This window comes from Colobus angolensis, unplaced genomic scaffold (genome assembly GCF_000951035.1).
Source record: "Colobus angolensis palliatus isolate OR3802 unplaced genomic scaffold, Cang.pa_1.0 Scaffold327, whole genome shotgun sequence".
Classification (NCBI taxonomy): Eukaryota; Metazoa; Chordata; class Mammalia; order Primates; family Cercopithecidae; genus Colobus; species Colobus angolensis.
The window spans coordinates 730,915-751,551 of NW_012116566.1; the positions used below are offsets into that span (position 1 = coordinate 730,915).

General features: G+C 42.7%; 1 protein-coding gene across 1 annotated transcript in view; it reads right to left on the reverse strand.

Moving 5' to 3' along the window:
- TRIO (trio Rho guanine nucleotide exchange factor) overlaps positions 1-20,637 on the reverse strand; it is a 237,590-nt gene that overhangs the window by 31,551 nt on the left and 185,402 nt on the right. The window contains exons 36-42 of the mRNA XM_011951774.1: positions 17,945-18,237; positions 16,281-16,451; positions 13,587-13,682; positions 7,741-7,889; positions 6,547-6,613; positions 4,801-4,904; positions 1,886-1,955 (exon numbers count right to left, since the gene is read on the reverse strand). Coding sequence (XP_011807164.1) covers positions 1,886-1,955; positions 4,801-4,904; positions 6,547-6,613; positions 7,741-7,889; positions 13,587-13,682; positions 16,281-16,451; positions 17,945-18,237 — 950 coding nt within the window. The remainder of the gene's footprint in view (positions 1-1,885; positions 1,956-4,800; positions 4,905-6,546; positions 6,614-7,740; positions 7,890-13,586; positions 13,683-16,280; positions 16,452-17,944; positions 18,238-20,637) is intronic.

The following is a 20,637-nucleotide window of genomic DNA, read 5'->3' on the forward strand; positions in this document are numbered from 1 at the left end:
CCACTACACCCGGCTAATTTTTTTGTCTTTTTTAGTAGAGACGGGGTTTCACTGTGTTAGCCAGGATGGTCTCGATCTCCTGAACTCGTGATCTGCCTGCCTCGGCTTCCCAAAGAGCTGGGATTACAGGTGTGAGCCACCGCGCCCGGCCAGAAACACCCTTCTTAATATTAAACAAAGAATTACTGCCATCACTCCAAACCCTGCCAACAGTCCTGGTAAGCCTGGTTGGTTTTAGTAGAGAAGAAAAAGCTCTTTAATCTCAAATCATAAAGGCAGAGGGAAAAAAAATGTAGACAATGAGCCTTTCCATAAATCAGTGATCCTCAAAGTAGAGTGTGCAGACCTCCAGTGCCCCCGGAGGTCTTTCAGTGGCTCCATTAGGTCAGAACTATTTTCTAAACACCACTAAGATGTCAGTTGTCCTTTTCATTGTGCTGACATCTGTGCTGATGTGCAAAACCAATGGTGGGTGAAATTGCTGGCACCTTGGCAAAAACTGTTCACTGCCACCAATTTATAGTAAAAAAAAAAAAAAAAAAAACAGCTTCACTTAAGAATGTCCTGGATGAGTAAACATTATTCTTTTTATTAAAACTCAACCAGGGAGTATATACCTTTTTAACATTCTTGTGACAAGATGATGTCCACATAACACTTGAATTGCACTCGATAAATGTCTCAAGAAAAAGCACTTATGTAACTGAGTTGTGAGTGGAACTAACCACTTTTTTTAATGGACTACCATTTTTACTTAGAAGAATGATTGACACAAACTGTAATTACTTACTCTTGGGTATCTGCTAGACACTTTCTTGAACATGAACAAAATAAGCCTGTCATTTCAAGGCAAACAACTGGCAGTGTTTGTTAGTCAAAATTACAGCTTTCAAGCAAAAAGTTAAAATTTTGGGAAATATATATCTGCCACTATGAACTTCACGACACTTAAAGCCTTCAAACAGATGGGTGGCAAAGTTAAAAAACTGGATTTTTGGAGACTGTGTAATGAAACATGCCAGTCTCTGGAAGATCTGCCTAAGTCGGTCACTTGGTATCTTCCAGTGGACTGATGCCTGATGGAAGGACCCCGCATGGCTGCAGGAACCTCGAAGCCCAATAGAAACATTACATGTATTTAATTAACATGTATTTAATGTCACAGCAAGGGAGAAGTTCATGGGTAGGTTTTCAGATTCTATATTACAACTAACCTTTAAGAAATGATCAACTGTCAAGTTTTGGGGTAGCATCTAAGAAAACTATATAATTACCTGAAAAGGCTATTAAAATACTCATCCTTTTCTAACTATATGTGTGTGAGGATGGATTTGTTTGGATACTTGAACCAAAAAACATAGCAATGAGTTAGATGCAGAAGCAGATACAAAAATCCAGCTGTCTTTTAATTCAACAAGACATTAAAGAGACTGGCAAAAATGCAAAAACTCCTGTCACTAACTTCTAAAAATATATCATGATTTTTCCAAAAAACAAAAAACTTTAATGTTAATACACTTATTTTAGATATACACACTATGTGGCTGTTCTGTTAAACACACTGCAGGTACAGTTACATCTCCACTCAACAATACCTGCCTGCTCAGACACCCCAAATGATACCGTTCAGGCCTGGCTCTGGTCCTCTCTAACCAACCTGTGCTGTTGCTAGCCAAATAGCCGGCTGCAGCCAGGTGACTGGGAAAGGTGGTAGGTCATGTTGAAGAAGGGATTTTAATTCCAACTCACTAACACCATGCGGTTTGATTTTATCTTAAACATACGCACTCATGTAAAGTATAAGTGAGTTCTCCTTTAATCTGACAAACCAATGACTAACGATGACACCATCAGAATAGGATATAAGCAATGCTATTGTACTTACGTGTTTAACAAAAAGGGATCCTAGTTTTTCTGGATCTTCAAGGCACTTCTCTAACTCTCCTAAAAAAAAGCTGAAAAGAAAGGAGAAAATATTATAACTATTTCCAGTGTGGCCTTCTAACTTTAGATTTAGGTTTACATTTTTTCTTTTTCTTTTCTTTTTCTTTCTTTTGAGAGAGTATCACTCTATCACCCAGGCTGGAGTGGAATGGTGTGATCTTGGTTCACTGCAACCTCTGTCTCCTGGGTTCAAGCGATTCTCCTCCCTCAGTCTCCCAAGTAGCTGGGGTTACAGGCATGCACCACTACGCCTGGCTAATTTTTTTGCATTTTTAGTACAGACCGGGTTTCACCATGTTGGCCAGGCTGGTCTCGAACTCCTGATCTCAAGTGATCTGCTTGCCTTGGCCTCCCAACGTGCTGGGATTACAGGCGTGAGCCACTGTGCCTGGCCAGGTTGACATTTTCAATAGTCTGTTCTGACATGAGCAACTGCGAAGTGTGAAGCATACATTTAACACATACACGGAAACTTAACAAGTACAAGGAAAACCTTTTGTTAAGCTACAAAGCCTGAAGGAAAACAAAGTCACAGGAGATGAGGCACGACTGCGCATCCCTTGGCTGGTAACTTTCCTGGTCTCTGGACAGCAAACATTCTCATCTCTGTTCAAGGACACAAGTGCTAATATCCTCGGCTGAATAACGAGTGAAAAATAGATGCTTCAAAGTACTTGGACATTTATTTCTGAAAACTTGGTCTCTATACCTGTGAATTTCATATTCATTCTAAGATAATTTTTAGAGACCCAAACTGGACAGCAGAGATACAAAACTAAATATGTTACCTGTGTCAGCTTTATGAAGCTTTCTCAAATGTTATCAAAATCCACTTCTAGGTTATAAATATCAGCTCCCTTTAAGATTAAAATTAGGTATCATCCCAGTGACAACAAAGCTGTAGGACAACAATGTTCATTGTTTTCTGGGCTGTGGCTGTCTTTTAAGATATATGTCCACCCTAGTTACCGCTTACATTTTATTTATGTCAATATTTTTATTTACGTTAATATTTGGTATTACATTAACCCCCAAACCACCATGCCAATTAATGTTGTACTGAGGGATTTACTATCCCTGCTGTGGTGGATAGCATCTCTGGATGCAGTTTCTCTGTCTGGACATCCCAGAAACAGTGTCATTTTCAGCTTCCCTTCACAGCCTTAAAAACCAGCCTTGGAAGTAGGAGACTAAATCATAATACAAAATAGCCCTTTTTGAATTGGTTTCATTGTAGACTTTCAGTAAGTCTACAGCACAGAGCTATAAACTGGAGTGCTGTTTCTAAAGTTTACCAGTCATTTATCTGTAACTCCAAATAAATTAGACATCACAGGGGATACAAAAATAAAAGACCTCTCTGACCTGGGTTCAAAGGTTTTACATTCTATTATGAGGGAGAAGTACAGAAATAACAACACTGCTTGATACATGCCATGGCAGTTTCTCCTTATATCTGTCCAGTATTTCATAGTTTAAAAGAGCATATTCCCATCTGCTTCTGCAGAAGAAAGGGAGTCTGACTGGGAACACCCAGGCCTAATGCAGAAGCAAGTATTGGAGCTCAGCTTCAGAGAGAGGCCAGAGCTCAGCTTCAGAGAGAGGCCAGAGCTCAGCTTCAGAGAGAGGCCAGAGCTCAGCTTCAGAGAGAGGCCAGAGCTTTGGAGGTGATGACATCGTGCTCCACCCTGTACAGAGGGAGGAGCAGCTGCATCAAGACAGGAGAGCAGAAGGCCCTGCCAGGTAACCGGAGCAGACAGTGCACCTGGAACATTCCACTGGAAGACCAGTGGCCAGCATTAAGCAATCCTCAGATGATGAAGGATTTTTAAAGTTATAAGCAAAGTGACCTAAAGGGACAGGTAAGTTGACAAGCTCTGGTAGCCAAGGTGAGCTACGTAGCACCAGCCCCCAGATGGTTCGCCTCCTGATTAGGATACGTGTGGGGAACGTAGTGGTATCAGAGTCGAATTTCATGGTTAATCATGTCTACTTTTTCCATTAAAAATTGAGTTGGGCCAGGTGCGGTGGCTCATGCCTGTAATCTCAGCACTTTGGGAGGCTGAGGTGGGAAGACTGCTTGAGCCCAGGAGTTCAAGACCACCTTAGGCAACACAGCAAGACCCTGTGTCTCTATGAAAAATAAAAAAGTCACATGCACATGGTGCTGCGTGCCTGTAGCCCCAGCTACTACAGATGCTGAGGCGGGAGGGTCACCTGAATCCAGGAGTTCAAGACTACAGTGAGCTATGATCACACTATTACACTCCAGTTCGGTGATAGAGCGAGACTCTGTCTCTAAAAAATAAAAATAACATAAAATAATTGGACAAATGAGTGTCTTCGAGGTCCTCTAACGATAACTTGTATTTATTCTAAAGATGGCTGCAGTTCTAGTTAGAAATACTTATTGAGGCTTATTCTATGCAGATGTTGTTCTAAGCGCTTTGTAAAAGTATTAACTCAGTCACTCTTCACAAAAAATCCACAAGGTTGGTAATATTATAATGTGGGTGTGCAGATGAAGCATGGAAGGGTACAGCAGGGAGGCTGAGGGCTCAAGGTATGGACCAGGCCAGCAGCTCCGGCAGCTGACTCCACGCTGGTGCTTCCAGCTACTCCCTTCCACAGACTCTTGACATGAACCAGCACGAACAAGAGACGAGATTCTCCCCTTGCCACCAAATGCTACTGCAGAATTCCTGGGTACATCAATATCTCCTCTGCACCCAGCTCCCTCCAGGAGGCTACGCAGGTAATATAATGAACAGAACAAACTCCCTTTGGCCTGGCCTGCCTCGGTTTAGCAAGTGCAGGTGCTTTGCACACCATCGGGCACAATGCATGTTTACGTACTCTCTGTGCCAGTCGTAAATCTGATGGATGTTGCCAAACACAATTTTGTCTTTTCCTTTCATGTCATCAGGAACACCATCTTCTTTCATAAGTGCCATGTAGCCCTACAATTAAACAGTTATGATAAGCGTATTTCATGGAATATGTCTGAATCAATTAGTGGCTTACTGATTAAGAGTCACAGAGGGCAAAACCGACGCATGCACTGTCTTGTAACCAGTTCTTTATCTAAAAACAAACAAAAATCCCCATATGAAAAGTATCCTTAACTGATACTTGGAATATACCCATTACATTTATTGCTGTAATTTTCTTTCCCTGGACTGTTCAGCACTCACAGATCAAAATTCTTCTAAGGAATTAAAGAAGTTTACATAAATGTAAATGGTTTCATTAAAATAGTTTGTAAATATTAAATATTTGGTCAGAATCATATCTCCTGTTTTCAGCATTTATCTCTTAGAAACAGAAAGATGTTCTTTTCTTTTTGGATTATTTGTGTCATCTGTTAAATAAGGGTTTAATAATATTTTTATAAATTGATTTTTAGGCCAGGCGCGGTGGCTCAAGCCTGTAATCCCAGCACTTTGGGAGGCCGAGACGGGCGGATCACGAGGTCAGGAGATTGAGACCATCCTGGCTAACATGGTGAAACCCCGTCTCTACTAAAAATACAAAAAACTAGCCGGCGACGTGGTGGGCGCCTGTAGTCCCAGCTACTTGGGAGGCTGAGGCAGGAGAATGGCGTGAACCCGGGAGGCGGAGCTTGCAGTGAGCTGAGATCCGGCCACTGCACTTCAGCCTGGGCGGCAGAGCGAGACTCCGTCTCAAAAAAAAAGAAAAAAAAAAATTGATTTTTAAACAACAGTTGATTGAATATGCTGCTAAAATGTGGCTTAAAATTTCTATTTAATTGAGTCTATACAAGAACCTCTTAAGTACTCATATGTTGCTTATCTCATTGTTAACAATGACTGCAGACAAATCAAGCATGTTAAATCTTTTGTGTTACACAATTAACTGTAATAGCTGGTACTTTTAATGGGATGTGTAACCAAAAAGTATTGTCCTGTACAAATCTGCAAAGGTGAAAGAATAAACATAAAATTTTATACTACAAAAATAGCTTTTTGACGAGTTGAGTTTCTTAATCTGACTAATCCCCAAATTGACTGGCAGGGATTAGCCTACAGATGGTTCTCGATCCAGTACAAAAGGCAGTGGTTTGCTATGGCTACAGTGCTTGGCAACTTCTGGTCAATGCAAATGGCAATGTATTCTGCACAAAACTAACAGTAAATGACCTGCTGCAGCCACAGTCCAAGCTCTGAACCTGGGTGGATTCAGGATGGAACCAAACCCACAGCTGGGCCACACTGACTTTTTCAACCAGTAAGGTCTTCATTTCTGTAGTGATACCCACACTCTTGTGAAATAATTAAGGCAAGATTCCTATCTACTAAGTATAATATACTTACTATCATTTAATAATAATATTATAAATTTTAATTGTTAAAAAGATTATGTCAAGATACACTATGTGAAAAACAAGCATTTACAACTGAATATAGATGGTAAAGATAATTGGCTAAATTTAACTTTTTGGAAATACTTTGTTGGTCATTTTTTATTTTGGGTCAAAAATGTTTTTAAAGCTTTTGAGAGGTGTTTAACTGTCTAACAGGATACTACTTTGGACAACTTCTGGGGCTGATACAAAGTTACTAAATTTCTGGCAATACACACCTCAACCACATAGCCAAGGTCCCGCACATAGTCACGCTCTGTCTCCACCAATTCTTGCAAAACGTAGCTGGAGAGAGAAAGATAGTGTTTATCATGCAAACTCTGTTTTCTAAGTGAATTTTTTTGTAACTCTGCTCCTAGTCAGGGCGGACTCCTTCCGGGACTGAGTAGTAATGTATCAAATTTGTACATTTGGGTGTTAAATTCTGGAGGTTCCCAAATCACTTACAGGGTTCCAGTGGTTGACCCCCGAGAGCGCCAGAGGTCAAAAGACACTTAGGCACACTGCATGAGGGCAATCCGGGTGAATTCACCCTTCTGGATTCCAATCACGTACAGAGACAACAAAGAAGCTTAGACACAACTTTATGACAAAGCCATGACAGTAAAGGAGGTGGCTTTTAAAAATATGATGAAGTCATTTTAACCTTCACTGGCCATACAAGAAAAACTTTTAATTCAGATGTTTAAAGCATTGGGTCTAATCATATCACTCACAAGTATTTCTGTTTGTAACATTCAGTAACCTTTTAAGGCCCCTCAGAAAATAGAAGACAATCATTTGATCAGCATAGCAAACAACCTCAATTGGCCTGAAAAGGTTCATTCAAATGTTGTTCAGTCATTCATTCAACCAGCATCAACCTGGCACCTCTCACGTGTCCAGCACCATCGGAGGTGCTGGGATACAGTGCTAAAGAAAACATCCAGTCTCTGCCGTTTTGTAGCTTACGTTTTTTTTTTCTTCTCCAAACGCAAGTTTAAACCTTTTGTAACATTTTTCAGGACTCTTTTCACCATATGCTGCTTTACGGGAATTGAGAAACACCTAAAGTATATTTGAAGAATATTCAAGTTTTTGGGACTGGTTCTAATTTTACATGACTTTTTCTTTCACAATCACAGGTACAATAAAAAGTCTAGGAGTTTCTCAGCAGACCTGGCAGAAGACATTTTTATCTTGCATCATTTTTACTTATGAAGTATCATATACAAATAAAACAAGAAACTGCGGCTATGGAATACTGTGCCCTTATTAGGTCCTAAGTCTTTTACATACGTACAATCACTCAATGGGAGGCCATGGAGCTCCTCATCTCGGTAATTCAGAGCTGAATCTCAGTCACATTTTTGAATGCAACAAAGACAGGAGGGGAACCCGGAGAACAGTAAGAATGAAAACATTTGTCTTACTGTCTTCTCTTTAAAGAGCTGGATTTCCTTTCCTCCATCTCATCAATGGGCGAGGAGGAAGACAGAAGGGAATTATCCGAAGGGTTGAAGGAAGGGCTGCTACTATCTCCCTGGTCAACAAGGAGTGAGCTAGGACGATCCTCCAGTGCCTGGAAGACATGGAGATAAGCAACAACACTTACTGCCTACAGCCCATGACTGGCTGAAACTAAGACAAGAAAATACAGAAAATGTATTTGTGAAATTATAAAATCTTTATGTTTATGAAATTATAGTATTTAAGAACACAAAAAACCCAACTATTAACCAAAAAATAGAGTCAAAGGAGGAGGACAAAAGAGGCAAGTTGGAATGAAAAGGATAGTGAATTTACATACATTAATATATTCTATTTCTCATTACCAAATAAGTAGAAATGTTATACTTGCTTACGTCAGAGTGCTGCACTCATTTTTGGATATATCGCACATATTTAATATCTAGCAATTTTCTTATTGGTTATATTCCTGCCAGATGAGCCACTGGGATGCGTGTCGGTCAGGCCAGTGTGGCACATGGACATGGTGCCTGCATTCCCTGTTGGTGGATTGTCAGCAATCTATAGTTCAAACAAACTTGGTTTGTTTCCTGATTATCCTATTATAGTTTTGACTCATACTTCAATGCCTACAGATCACCCAGGTAAAATTAATCTCTATCTAGCAACTTGTAATCTGTCCCTCTATACAAAATAATAATCATGCTGGTCTTAATTACTTCTGCAATACATTCTTTCCCCTACTAGCTTCTGGTTTCTATAGGTGATTGTTTTTATTGCTGTATCCCTGGTGGAACCTCATGCAAATCTTTGCAAGTGTTCAGCAAATCTGTAAGTTGAATATTGGTGCTTTTTCTCCTTGGATTAATGTGACAATGACTGGTGACTCATTGCTTTTAATTTGGTACATATTAATCTTGTTGTTTTACCTGGATTCACAGAACACCTAAGATTCATAGTTCTTTTAACATTCCCAAAGCAACAAACTGGATATATAGATATGATTGAACTGGAAAAAACTGATGAATTTATTCTTCGTTTGAACAGCACAACACAAAATGAGAAAACAATACCTCACTTGAAACATTTGACATTAATAAACCAAAATCTCTAATACTTGTTCTATTTTTTCCTCTTCACAGTAACAGACTGAGTCTGATTTCATCGTTAAGCAGAGCTTTGAGGACACAAAGTATGTACTGTACACACAATCTTGTTAAAACCCTTGGAGCTATAAAAAACACACCAACTGCTGATCTTACTTTTGAAAAACAGGACATTAAGTGAGTTAAGGAACAGAGTTTGAACTGAAAAATAAATGCACTCTTTTAAATAAATAGCCATTGAGCTTTACCGGAAGCAAACGTTTTGCTGTGAGTAGTGGAGCTTGTTTCACGCTCATCAGATCACATCTGTTTTTGAGAGCGAGGGGAGAATGTTCCGTAACCCCACCCCCCACCCGGACAGCTGAAGCCTGTTAGATTGAATTCTGTTCATTTGAACAGTGAGGAAAAAAAAAAAAGAAAATAAAGAGAAAGGCTCCAGATGCCCCTGATGCTGCAGAGGGCAGGGAGGTAAGGTCACGGACTTCATCAGTGTCCGTGGGGACCTGTCTTCTGGTTTTCTCGACCTGCAATAAAGGAGTCTCCAGGCCCCTCGGCTGCCTGTCCTAGATCTAATCTTTCCTGACAAGACGGGCTGCCGAGAGGGTGCCCACACCCTGAAGAGGTGCAGTCGTGGCTAGACGTCCTTGTCGCCTTCATGAGGCCCATTTGCCTCTTCCACAAAAGTGAGTGAGAAGGCTGTCACCAGCAGAAGGCTGTCACCAGCAGAAGGCTCTCTCAAAACTGCAACCACTGAGACTTTACAGATTTTGGATGAATTATTTGTGAAACTCTCTGGGTCTGGTTGTTTTTTGTGTCCTTGTCAACTTCCTCTCTTTCTTACATGAAGACAGGTCTACACAAATATTCTACCTCTTATGAGATTAATTTTCATAAATTATATTTTCTTAGAAAACTGCCCATTTCATTCAGGTTTCATTTTAAATTTATTATCAAAGAGATGAACAAAATAACGTCTTATGATTATTTGAATTTCCTCAGTTTTTTCCTCTCTTATAATTTCTTAATTTTGGGAATTTGTGTTTTCTATTTTCTTGACATGGTTACCTAATGTCTATATTTAAAGAACAAATTTTTGGTTTTATTATACCACCGTTTTCCAGCTCATTAATTTCTGCTTTTATCTCTATAAATTCATTCCTTCTGCTTTTCTTTGGTTTAATTTGTTGTTTTTCTAACATCTTGCGTTAGATGTGATTTCATTTATTTTTATTTTTTCTTGTATCTCCCTTTACATTTTGATTAGCGAAGAGAAGAAAATCCCAAAGTCAAGTTCACACAGTCACTGTGGCAGCAGGGAACTATTACTCTATTGCCCACATGCAAGAAAAATGCACAACCTTTAAAATAACCAGCTGGATCAAGAATGTGGAGGTAAGCCAGAAGAGTGAATCCCAGGGAAGACTTTTCAGGGTGGCTTTTATTTTTTGAGTTAAATCCTCAGGTTTTAGGTTTAGGTAGGTTCAGTTCCTTAAACATCATACTGTGTAACAGTTGAACACCTTCTCTCCTCTCCTCCCTAACCCAATAAACACATACACAGCTTCTGATGAATAAACAATGCACTGTTCAAATCCAATTATGAATGTGCGACAGCCTCAGAAATCACCCACAAGAAAACACATGTGCATGCTTAAGGATCTGCTGTGGAGTCAGTATAAGTTGAGGACATTACAATGATGCATTAGTGTTTTCTGATAAAAAGTAGTTCCCATTTGACATTAGAGCATTAGTGACAGAAAACCAACACAGGTTGATGCTTCTCTTTAACCAGAGAAAGAGGGGAGAATTTAGATAGCATTCCCTGGCCCACTGAAGATGGGATGAACGTATCACATAAAGTGCCAACATGGTTCTTCGAAAGGAGGGGAAGGCACCAGTGAACGCCCATGTGGATGGAACCTGGGTGCGAGCTCCCATGTGTAGCTGAAGGACAGTCTCCGAGGCTGAAGCACTTGCCCGGTGGAACTCACCATAAGGAGACTGTGAACCCAAGTCTATCTGATTCCAAAACCTATGCCTTTCCTATGCCAACAGCTTTATGCCCACTGAAGTGAGCAGAAATAACTCAGTTTCACTGAGTAAATTGAGAAAGTTTAATTCCTCAGAATTGAAAAAGGAGATTAAGCTAGTCAGAGTCAAAATTGACCATGCCACAGACCACCTCTCCATTTGGAAGGCCACGTGAATTAATTACAAATGAATCACAGACCATATAAAATGCAATACAATTTAAACACCTGCAGCTCTGTGGCCAGATCTGCCTCACAGCATTCCCTGGGAAGCCATTTCAGCTATTTGGTAAGAATGATTTTAATGGTCATTTAACTGATGTGTATAAATGGCTTTTTAAAAAAGGTTTAAGGATGCTTAAAAACTCACTGGATACAATTTAAGCACCCTTCATTTAGATAGTTTTATCAACTTGTCTTTTAAACAGATACCAAGGATGTAGCTGAACTCAGTCCATACTGGCATGGTTCCAAGCTCCTTTCTTTTTCTTTTTCTGAGATAGGGTCTCACTCTGTCACTCAGGCTGGAGTGCAGTGGTACAATCTCAGCTCACTGCAGTCTTAACCTCCCGGGCTCAGGTGCTCCTTCTACCTCAGCCTCCCGATAGCTGGGGCTACAGGTGCATGCTACCACACCCAGCTGATTTCTGCATTTTTTTGTAGAGATGCGGTCTCGCTGTGTTTCCCAGGCTGGTCTCGAACTCCTGGGCTCAAGCAATCGCTTGCCTTGGCCTCCCAAAGTGCTAAGATTACAGGCATGAACCACCATACCCAGCCTGATTCCAAAATCTTTACCGGTGGAGTCCGAATTCGTGAATTACCCACCATGCCCTAGCAAGCTTCCTGTCCAGCTTCAAAGCTCACTGGGTCTTTTCCGGAACACCACACGATTACCTGGGGAGACATTTCTAGCTAGGGCAGGGTGGCAAGTCAGTCCCAATTTTTCTTTATATAATTCCCATTTGACTCAGTCAACCAGTTTCATGAGAGGCTGTCTGTGGATGAGAGAAGAAATGGGAATGATATATTTGGTACCTAGTTAACGCATTTAAATGCAGGAAGAGAAACTTCTAACTTTAAAGAAGTATACTCTGATTCAGCAATTCTAGCGTTGCAAATTCACCTTACAAATACAATCACAAACATGTAATGGATATTTAGAGAAATATGGGAAACAAATAAATATTAGGAATATATTTAAATAAATTATAGCATAATCATGTCTCTGACCCTTAGTGGCTAGTCAAGTTTTTTATTGTTCTGTGTGCCTCAATTTCCTTATCTGTAAAATGGGATAACAATAATGCATAAAAACCTTATAGGGTTGTTGTGGGAAGTTTATAAATTAATACATGCTCAGCACTTAGAACAGTGCCTGGCTTAGAATAAGCTCTCAGTGGTATTATTATCACAGAATTCATGTAAAGGAATACTATACAGTTATTAAATAAAGGAAAGAGGTAATCTGTATGGACTGATGTGAGAAGATCCTCAAGATGTGTTAATCATTAGAATCTTAAAAATTGAACGAACCCATCTGGAAAGAAAATGCATGCACATATATATGTTTGCACCAGCACGGAAAACATCTGGAGGGAAACGTATCGAACTCTTCGCAGTGGTTACCCCTGGAGAATGGATTGCTGAGACAGACTGAGGGCTTTTACTTTGGGAGGAGTTGCTTTTAAAAGACGTTGTCTTTATAGGGATAGTAGGATACCAGTCTAAAAAGTTGTTACCATTGGTGGTTTTCCCACTTCCCAGTTAGGAAAACTACAAAAACAGAAATTAATTGATATGAATCAGTTAGAAGCAAAACATGCCTGTCTTACTTCAAAGAACCAACATTTAATTTGGGGCCTTTATCAAATGAACCCACATCGGCCAACTGGCAACAAAGAAATCACTGAGAAAATAAAGTCCTTATATAATAATGCAAACCCTTCTCTCGTACACATCGTAAACCCAAATGAAAGGTCTCAGGGGTTGCAAAACAAAACTGAGAGTCTAACTGTGGGTACCACTGACCCTGGTACATCTTCAGACAGACTGGAGCTGACCACATTTGCAGTGACTGCAGGCAGGGTATGTGCACTGAGGTTTGCCCCCAGCTTCTATGAGGGAACTTGTAAGTCCTTGGAATGTTCTGCTTGGTGAGAATGTCTGTTTATATGGGGGCCTGGGACCAAGGCAAATAGTCTATGCTAGCAATGTGACAGTGTCTTGATCTTTGGAGGGACAGGAGACTACTCAGGTCGGCCACACAGAGCAGTCAGCCATGCGTGTCTGAACCCAACCAGACACTCAACACCAAGGCTCGGGTTAGCTGCTGTGGTTGGCAATCCTCCATCTGCCCGATTCCACTGGGAGAGCACAGTTGGCAGCTTGAACCTCGCACTCCCTGAGACCTGACCTATGCAGCTCTTCCCTTGCCTATTTTGATCTGTGCCCTTTCATGGGAATATACTGCAAATGTGGGAATGCTGGCTTTCCTGAGTTCTCTGAGTCCTTCAAATCAGTGAACCCGAGGGTGGTCATGGAGACTCCTGAGATGTGCACTAAGCCACAGCCACATTCTGCAGCCCAGAGAAATACAAGGACAAGGGCAAATCCATTTGCAAGTAGCAACACAGAGCAGCTTCCAAAAGTCAGACTTTGTCTGGGAGGCCTCACCATCTTGCTTTTCACGAGTTCCTCAATTGCGCTGACGAGCTCGGCTGCACTTGGTGTTTCGGAGCTGGTGGGGCGGACTAATAACCGAGAAGAGGCCTATGGAAGAAATTAAGAAAAGGCGGGGTGGGGGAAAGGCTCACATTAGTAACTGGTCAGGCAGTAAATTTCCCTGCAAGCTCCATCTCTTTTTAAAGTAATTACAGACAAAAAGACCACAAGTTTGTCTTTGTTTGCATTTATTTAAAGTCATCCTTTTGAATTTACAATATTCTGACAAGAAACATTAAATAAAACCTGTCTGAGATACATGTGGAAAGCAGACAGTGTCTGATTTTAATCGCAGTCATGTAACATTGTAGTGTTTTTTTCAAAGAGGTGACTGGGCAAGGGAACGTTCTAACTGTAACTTTCGCAACTGCTGGCAAGGTTCTAGGCTAGGGAGAAGGAATAGAGAATCTGACCTACAGCAGAATGAGAGGCTTAGGTCTAGTGAGAGAACCCTGGAATAATCAGGAAACAAAACAGGATACTAAAAATGGCTTTACTATGTTTATGGGATTAAGAAAAAAAGAAACGAGGAAGAGGAAAGGAGCGGGGTGCGGTGACCAGACAGGGAAGGAGGGGGACGAGCTCACCATTTTCTGTGCCATCCACTTCCCCATGATTAGTGCAGAGTACAGAAGAGCTGAGGCCTCACAAGCTATCAGATGCCACTTATGGCTAGAATCGAGGGCATAAAGGGGTTGACAGGAAATCTGGGGGAGGGGCTACTAAGTTCGAGTTTCAGTAATTAGCAAACACAATGTGTTTGCAGATTACTTGAGCCGTTAATTAACTGGGAACTAGAAGGGGCGTAATATGAACCTTGCTTCATATTAAGGACAGCGGCGAGGCATGCGACCCACAGCGGGCTGTCCTGGCCATGCGTGTCTCACAGCAGACAGATACAGGCTCATACACTCACAACAAGGCTTTTACACGTGTGGGTCAAAATATGCACTTTGCAAAACAAATGTTGGTTTGGTCTAATGACATTTGGAATATGGGGTGAAGAAAACAAAGAAAAAAATTCAGACGGAAAGGTAAGGAAATTGAGCCAAAACAGACATGGAACACAAATCAACATAATGCTGCAGTGAAAGTTTACACAAAGAGAAAACAGAACAAAACAAAAAATTAGTCACAAGATTATATACTGTGTGGGAAAATCACTACAGATTTTTGTAAATGAAGAACTGCTACTGATAATACTCAACGAGGTAACATAGTAACCAATAAATGATTCTAGCAAATGGAAGAATACAGTGCAGGTCACTCTTTAAATGGAGAAAAATGCACCCTTATTGGGTGAATAAGTCGACAAGGTCCAGCCCCTCAGTGTTTGGATAACCACCCATATTTAAGAAATGCCAGTTTTCTGCTTTCAGAAAGGCATGGCTTAGCATATTACAAAACAGCTTAGGAAATGTCACAGAAACCACACAGCCCCATGTCCTAGCCAGGTATCCCGTGCACTGGGTGGGGTGGGGGGCCGTGGTCCTCTCACCTCAGGCTCCCTGTTCCTTCTCCCCCACACACGGCGGGAGCCTGAACCTCAGATGCGCACAAAACTCCAGGACTCCAACCTGTGCTCAGTCCTGCAGCCATCGTTGCAGGCCCCACGGCACCCTTACAGTATGTTAGCCTCGTGTTAAAAAGGGAGGGAGTAGCTTTCCACCAGCAAGGGGCGGTGGACAGGTCTGCCCTGGGTTAAGAGGAATGCATGATTTGACTTGGCTTCACAGCTGCCAAGCACTGGCTGAGGCCAATCCCAGGTCGTAAAATAGAGGGTGATTAATCCGCAAGTAACTGTGCAAGTACTGACAAGCGAGTCGGGGAAGGAAAAAGGGAAGCATGGGGAAAAAATGTTGATAATGTTATCTGTTTTATTCAGAAAACTCAGTTACTGCCAAAAAAAACCATCACCAGTAATGACTTCATAGCACGATTTTCAACACCTGACAGTTTTGAGGGGCACAACGGGGCCAGAATGCTAGAGGATGTGCAAGCCACATTGAGCAGGTTTCCTTTCTGCTATTTTATTTTTTAGGGCTCTACAACTGGGTTGACAAAATAATTTCAGATTATGTGAGAACTCAAGAAAACAAATGACTTTCGTGGCTTAAAGCCCCAGCGTAGAGCCAAAGAGGTTTCAACTGATTCCCACACTTTGACAACTATGCCTGCACTCTAGTGTAGGGATCCTACAAACTAATGTCTGGCATGTTGGAAACGGCAACTGGACAGTGATGCAACCTCATCTTAAACCAGAAACCTGCATGCAAAAACCTCACAGAGGGGAGATGGTCAACTCCTCATTTAGTGATGCCTTCAGGCAGACCTGTATGGGCTATCTCTGATTGTTCTCTCAGGGATTCTAGTCAATACATTAGGAAACTTTAAAAGCAGCAATTACTGAAGCATCATTAAAAATGCATTGAGTCATGTGTAGGAAAAACTGCACCCTCTGGCCTACTGCTATTCTAAATGGCTTTGTTACTCCTGTTTTTGGGGTACAACCAGGTTGACACTGCCTGAAAGAGCACTGCATTGCCCTTTTCCACACCTTGGGGCCTCCTGTCTCCTGAAACGAGGCTGGGGTGGAGCAGCCACTGCACGGCAGGGATGGATCCCCCAGCCCTCGTTCCCCTTTACCTTGTCATCCTGTGAGTCCGGCTGGAGGAGGCTGTGCTGCTGGATGGCCATGGGTGGCGGCAGGGGCACGGCATCGGCCCCCTCTTCTCCTTCCTCTTCTCCACAGCTCTGCATCCCCGAGGAGGAGGATTTGGAGAGAGTACCGCTGCTCAGGCCCTCGTTCCGGCCTCTCTGAAATCCAATCAAGATTTGCTCATTATTTTCCCGGCCAATTCACAACCATGGACCAAGGGTTACTCGGAGAAGCAAGGTGGGGACAGAGACCGGGATGGCAGAAATCAGGAACAAATGACCTTGATGGCAACTTTTCCTCTCTTCCTGCAACCCAAATGCCTTGCTTGTCAACTTGGATGACAGAAGGGCCACTGAAAGTGTCGTATAAAGGGACTGCCCAAGTGATCTGTTAGGCTCTGAACACATCTCATCTTTGAGAAGCCAGTTTTAAAAAAGGTTCAAAAATTTGAGCTACAGCCGTCATGTTGTTTAGCTCCTTTGGTCTAGCTGATTTTACTTTGGGTATCTTGCTATATAGAAAAATTCACTGAAATAATAAGGGCATAAAAAAATATAATCCAAGATGCATTTTAAGCACTGGATTTAAGTATCCTTTTCCTCTATTCTCACTTTTAGAAACAAATTTCAGTTTTAGTTTTCCTAAGAGGACAGAGGTTTATTAAGCAGATACATAGTACATCCCAACCCGCACACTGCAACAAAATCTCATGGCAAAAATATGCCCAGAAAAAAAAAAAAACAGCAGAAAACAGCTATCTGCCAAATAAATCAAATAACACAAATCTCATCCCCATTCTCCGCCTTTTCTTTTTCGAACCTGTGTGGGACTTGAGTCGGGGTCAATCCAAGTTAAACACTCTGAGGGCCCCTCACTGACACCGCCAGTGCTGAAGGCCATCTCCAGCATCATGAAGGAACTCTGTTTCCAGCATCATGAAGGAATTCTGTTTCCAGCATCATGAAGGAATTCTGTTTCTTGCAATATAATTTAAAGCCCCCTCCCCCGGCCACCCTTGTCAATAGGACATAAAAAAATCCCTGGCTGACCCACATGCACTTATCTTTGGTGACATGGGAATAACCCAATGTTTATTACTGGGCCAACAAAGTAAATAAACTGGTTATTTTCTACTCAAGACAAGCTGTAAGTCTAATAAATATTGGAGAAAAACAATTAGAAAATGCAAAAACTCCACAAGTCCTTCCAAGTTTCCAATCTGAGTTTTCTCTGCAAAGTGCCGCCACAGTGGTCAGCTCAGATACTGCCCAAATCTTCTGCAGACTACACAGAGCCTCTGGCTTTGCCTCCCGGTGGAGTGGGGAGGAGAGGGTCCAGAAGCCACAGTCTGGGCTCCCTCCAGGCCCAGGCCTGGGGGCGGACTGGGCCTCGGGCGCATGGTGGTCTGTTTTTTTTTCTGTCAGAAGCCATATGTGATCCTGATCGTGCTTATTGGGGAACAGCCAGTTCAATTGTCTTTCAAGGTGTCCCCACTAAATCTCAGCCGGTGAAGCAGAGACTTGAATGGTAATTTCTGAGTAGTGCGGAAAACAAGACCAAACCAGTTTATTCATAAGATAAGCAACTATTCCTGCAGCAAAAGCCCAGTGGGCCCCGCCGCGCGGGCCCTATCCAGCGGCCAGAGCCTCACCTCCTCGACCGTCTCGTCCTGCGGGGTGGCCGCACTGTCGTCGGAGTCCTTCTGCGAGCCGGCGTCGGCGCTCTTGCGGACCTCGCGGCTCTTCTTGTGCTTGTGCGCCAGCTTCTTCACGTGCCCGTCGGCCTTGCCGCTGCTGAGCCGCCGCACCGGGCTGGTGAGCCACTTGCGCAGGGTGTTGCCCGGCCGCTTGGGGCCCGGCGAGCTCTGGGCCCCGATCATATGGGGCTGGAGGGAAGCCACAGATGCGGGTGGACTGGCATCATTGCTGGAGACGGAGAGCGAGTCTGCCAGGGAGAAGGAGAGGGAGTGTCACTGACCCTCCGGTGGGGAGACCATGCCATTAGCCCGCAGGCTGCAGGGAAGCCAGTGGGCTGGGCCGCCTCACCTGCAGGCTTTGCCTACCGGGTGTGAGATGAGAGGGGTTGATGCTTTACACCCACTCTCTTCTCAACTGTGTAGCAAACCTGAGTTCTGCTAGAGATGATCACTCTCAAGATGCACCGTCCCCTCCAAAATCAACCATGTCACCAATCCTGAAGACCAGCATCGTTACCAGCCAGATTTACAATGTCACTCATCACATAAAATACTGTGGACACTGGTACTGCGGACATTGGAGGACAGAATTTTAAAATCATTTCACCCATTTTCTTGACAAAAGTCAAGAAAGAAGAATGAATTGAAAGGAAATTTTGAGAAGTTTTAGCTATGCCAACTGACCGTAAGCTAATCGTGTCGAAGAAGTGCATTAGTTTGATTCACTACCAGTGAACAAAAGCAGAATTCTGTAATTATTATGGATAAAATGACAGTGATTTGTCTTGGTGAGACTTTGACCAGCAGCAGCCTCTTTCCTGTTCACGGCCAGGCCACGGCAGTACATGGGGGCTTTGCTCCCAGCCTTGACAAACTTACCTCATGTGCCGAAGTAAATATCAGCAACAATGAACAAAAACGCCACCACATTTTAAAAAGAAATGTGAGAGGCCAGGCACAGTGGCTCACACCTGTAATCCCAGCACTTTGGGAGGCCTAGGCGGGCGGATCACGAGGTCAGGAGATCGAGACCATCTATGGTGAAACCCTGTCTCTACTAAAAATACAAAAAATTAGCCGGGCGTGGCGGTGTGTGCCTGTAGTCCCAGCTGCTGGGGAGGTTGAGGCAGGAGAATGGCGTGAACGCAGGAGGTGGAGCTTGCAGTGAGCTGAGATCACACCACTGCACTCCAGCCTGGGCAACAGAGCGAGACTGTCTAAAAAAAAAAAAAAAAGAAAGAAATGTGTGAGGAGGAGAAGCCTTCCTCAAATAACCAAAATGCTCTATAGAAAATATATCCAAGTCAACTTCTCATCGGATCTCAAAAATTAAATATAGTCAATCTGGAGTGGATGACATTTCAAGAGAAAAAAGAAAAAAACAACAACAACAAATTTTTTGTTTTGTTTTTCAAACGGAGTCTTGCTCTGTCACCTAGGCTGGAGTGCTGTGGCACAATCTCAGTTCACTGCACTCTCCGCCTCCCGGGTTCAAGAGATTCTCCTGTCTCAGTCTCCCAAGTAGCTGGAACTACAGACGCCTGCCACCATACTCAGCTAATTTTTGTATTAAAAAATCTGAAATTTGGGTGACAGGAGACACTCAGCCAATCCATGGACTTGCGTGACGTCTACTGTACAACTCGCCAACCAGTGAGCGTGCAGGCTGCCAGGCCCATTCCCGAGCTCTTGGCTCAGGGGCTCCACCACGGTGGCATGGAATGAAGTGCCCCACTTTAGAAAGCAGAATGGTGGCGATGGCGGTCATTCCCTGTGCTTGCTGTCTTCTCAAGTCTTCTGAAGTCTCATGGATATATTGAAACTAATCTTGAAAGCTACTCCTTTGTGCAAATACCTGTAGGGGCTGCACTGCCTGTCTGGTTCTGGACGCCCTTCCCTGCTGCAGGTGAACCCTGTGATTACAGGAGCAGAGTCCGCAGCGGTTTCCCACCAAGTGCTCCCGACGCTGGGACTAGACAGCACACGCCTTTCTCACTGCTGTCCCGTTCCTTCCTTCGCCCAAGACACAGATTAGTGAAGGGTGTAATCTTCCAGAAACAGATGACGTGTTTTAGGCAGGATCACTCATTCTTCAAAATCTAGATTTTTCTCAGAGGCAAACTCTGGTTCAGAACCCACTGATATCTGTTAAAGAATGACAACCCTTCCCCCTCTGTATGGGTGTCTGTATTATGTTTGTGTACATATATGTATATCTATTTTCTTATATATTTACTCTATTTTAAACCAAGAGTTACTAAAATATTTCCATATCAGTCTCACTTTCCTTTGGTACGGTCTGGAAGAGGTAGAAAAGAATGAAATCCATTCCCAGGGACTTTCTCAGGTGCTGACTTAAGATAAAATGCAAATGAGGTAGACACAGTCCCTAGCCTCAGGAAGGACAAAGAGAAAGGGAGGGTTTGGATAATCTATGTCACATGACAATTTATTCAACGAATATTTTTTAAAGCACCAACTGCTAGCAGAACCCTGCACTGCCCACAGCAGGTGGCAGACTTCAGAGTCACTTACTGTGCTGTGACTTAGAGCCAAGCCCCGGATTTCCCACTGGACAGAGAGATAAGGGACACCCAGTTTCTTCACCCATGTGACTCACTACACAGTGGTTTTTGGATCACAAAATT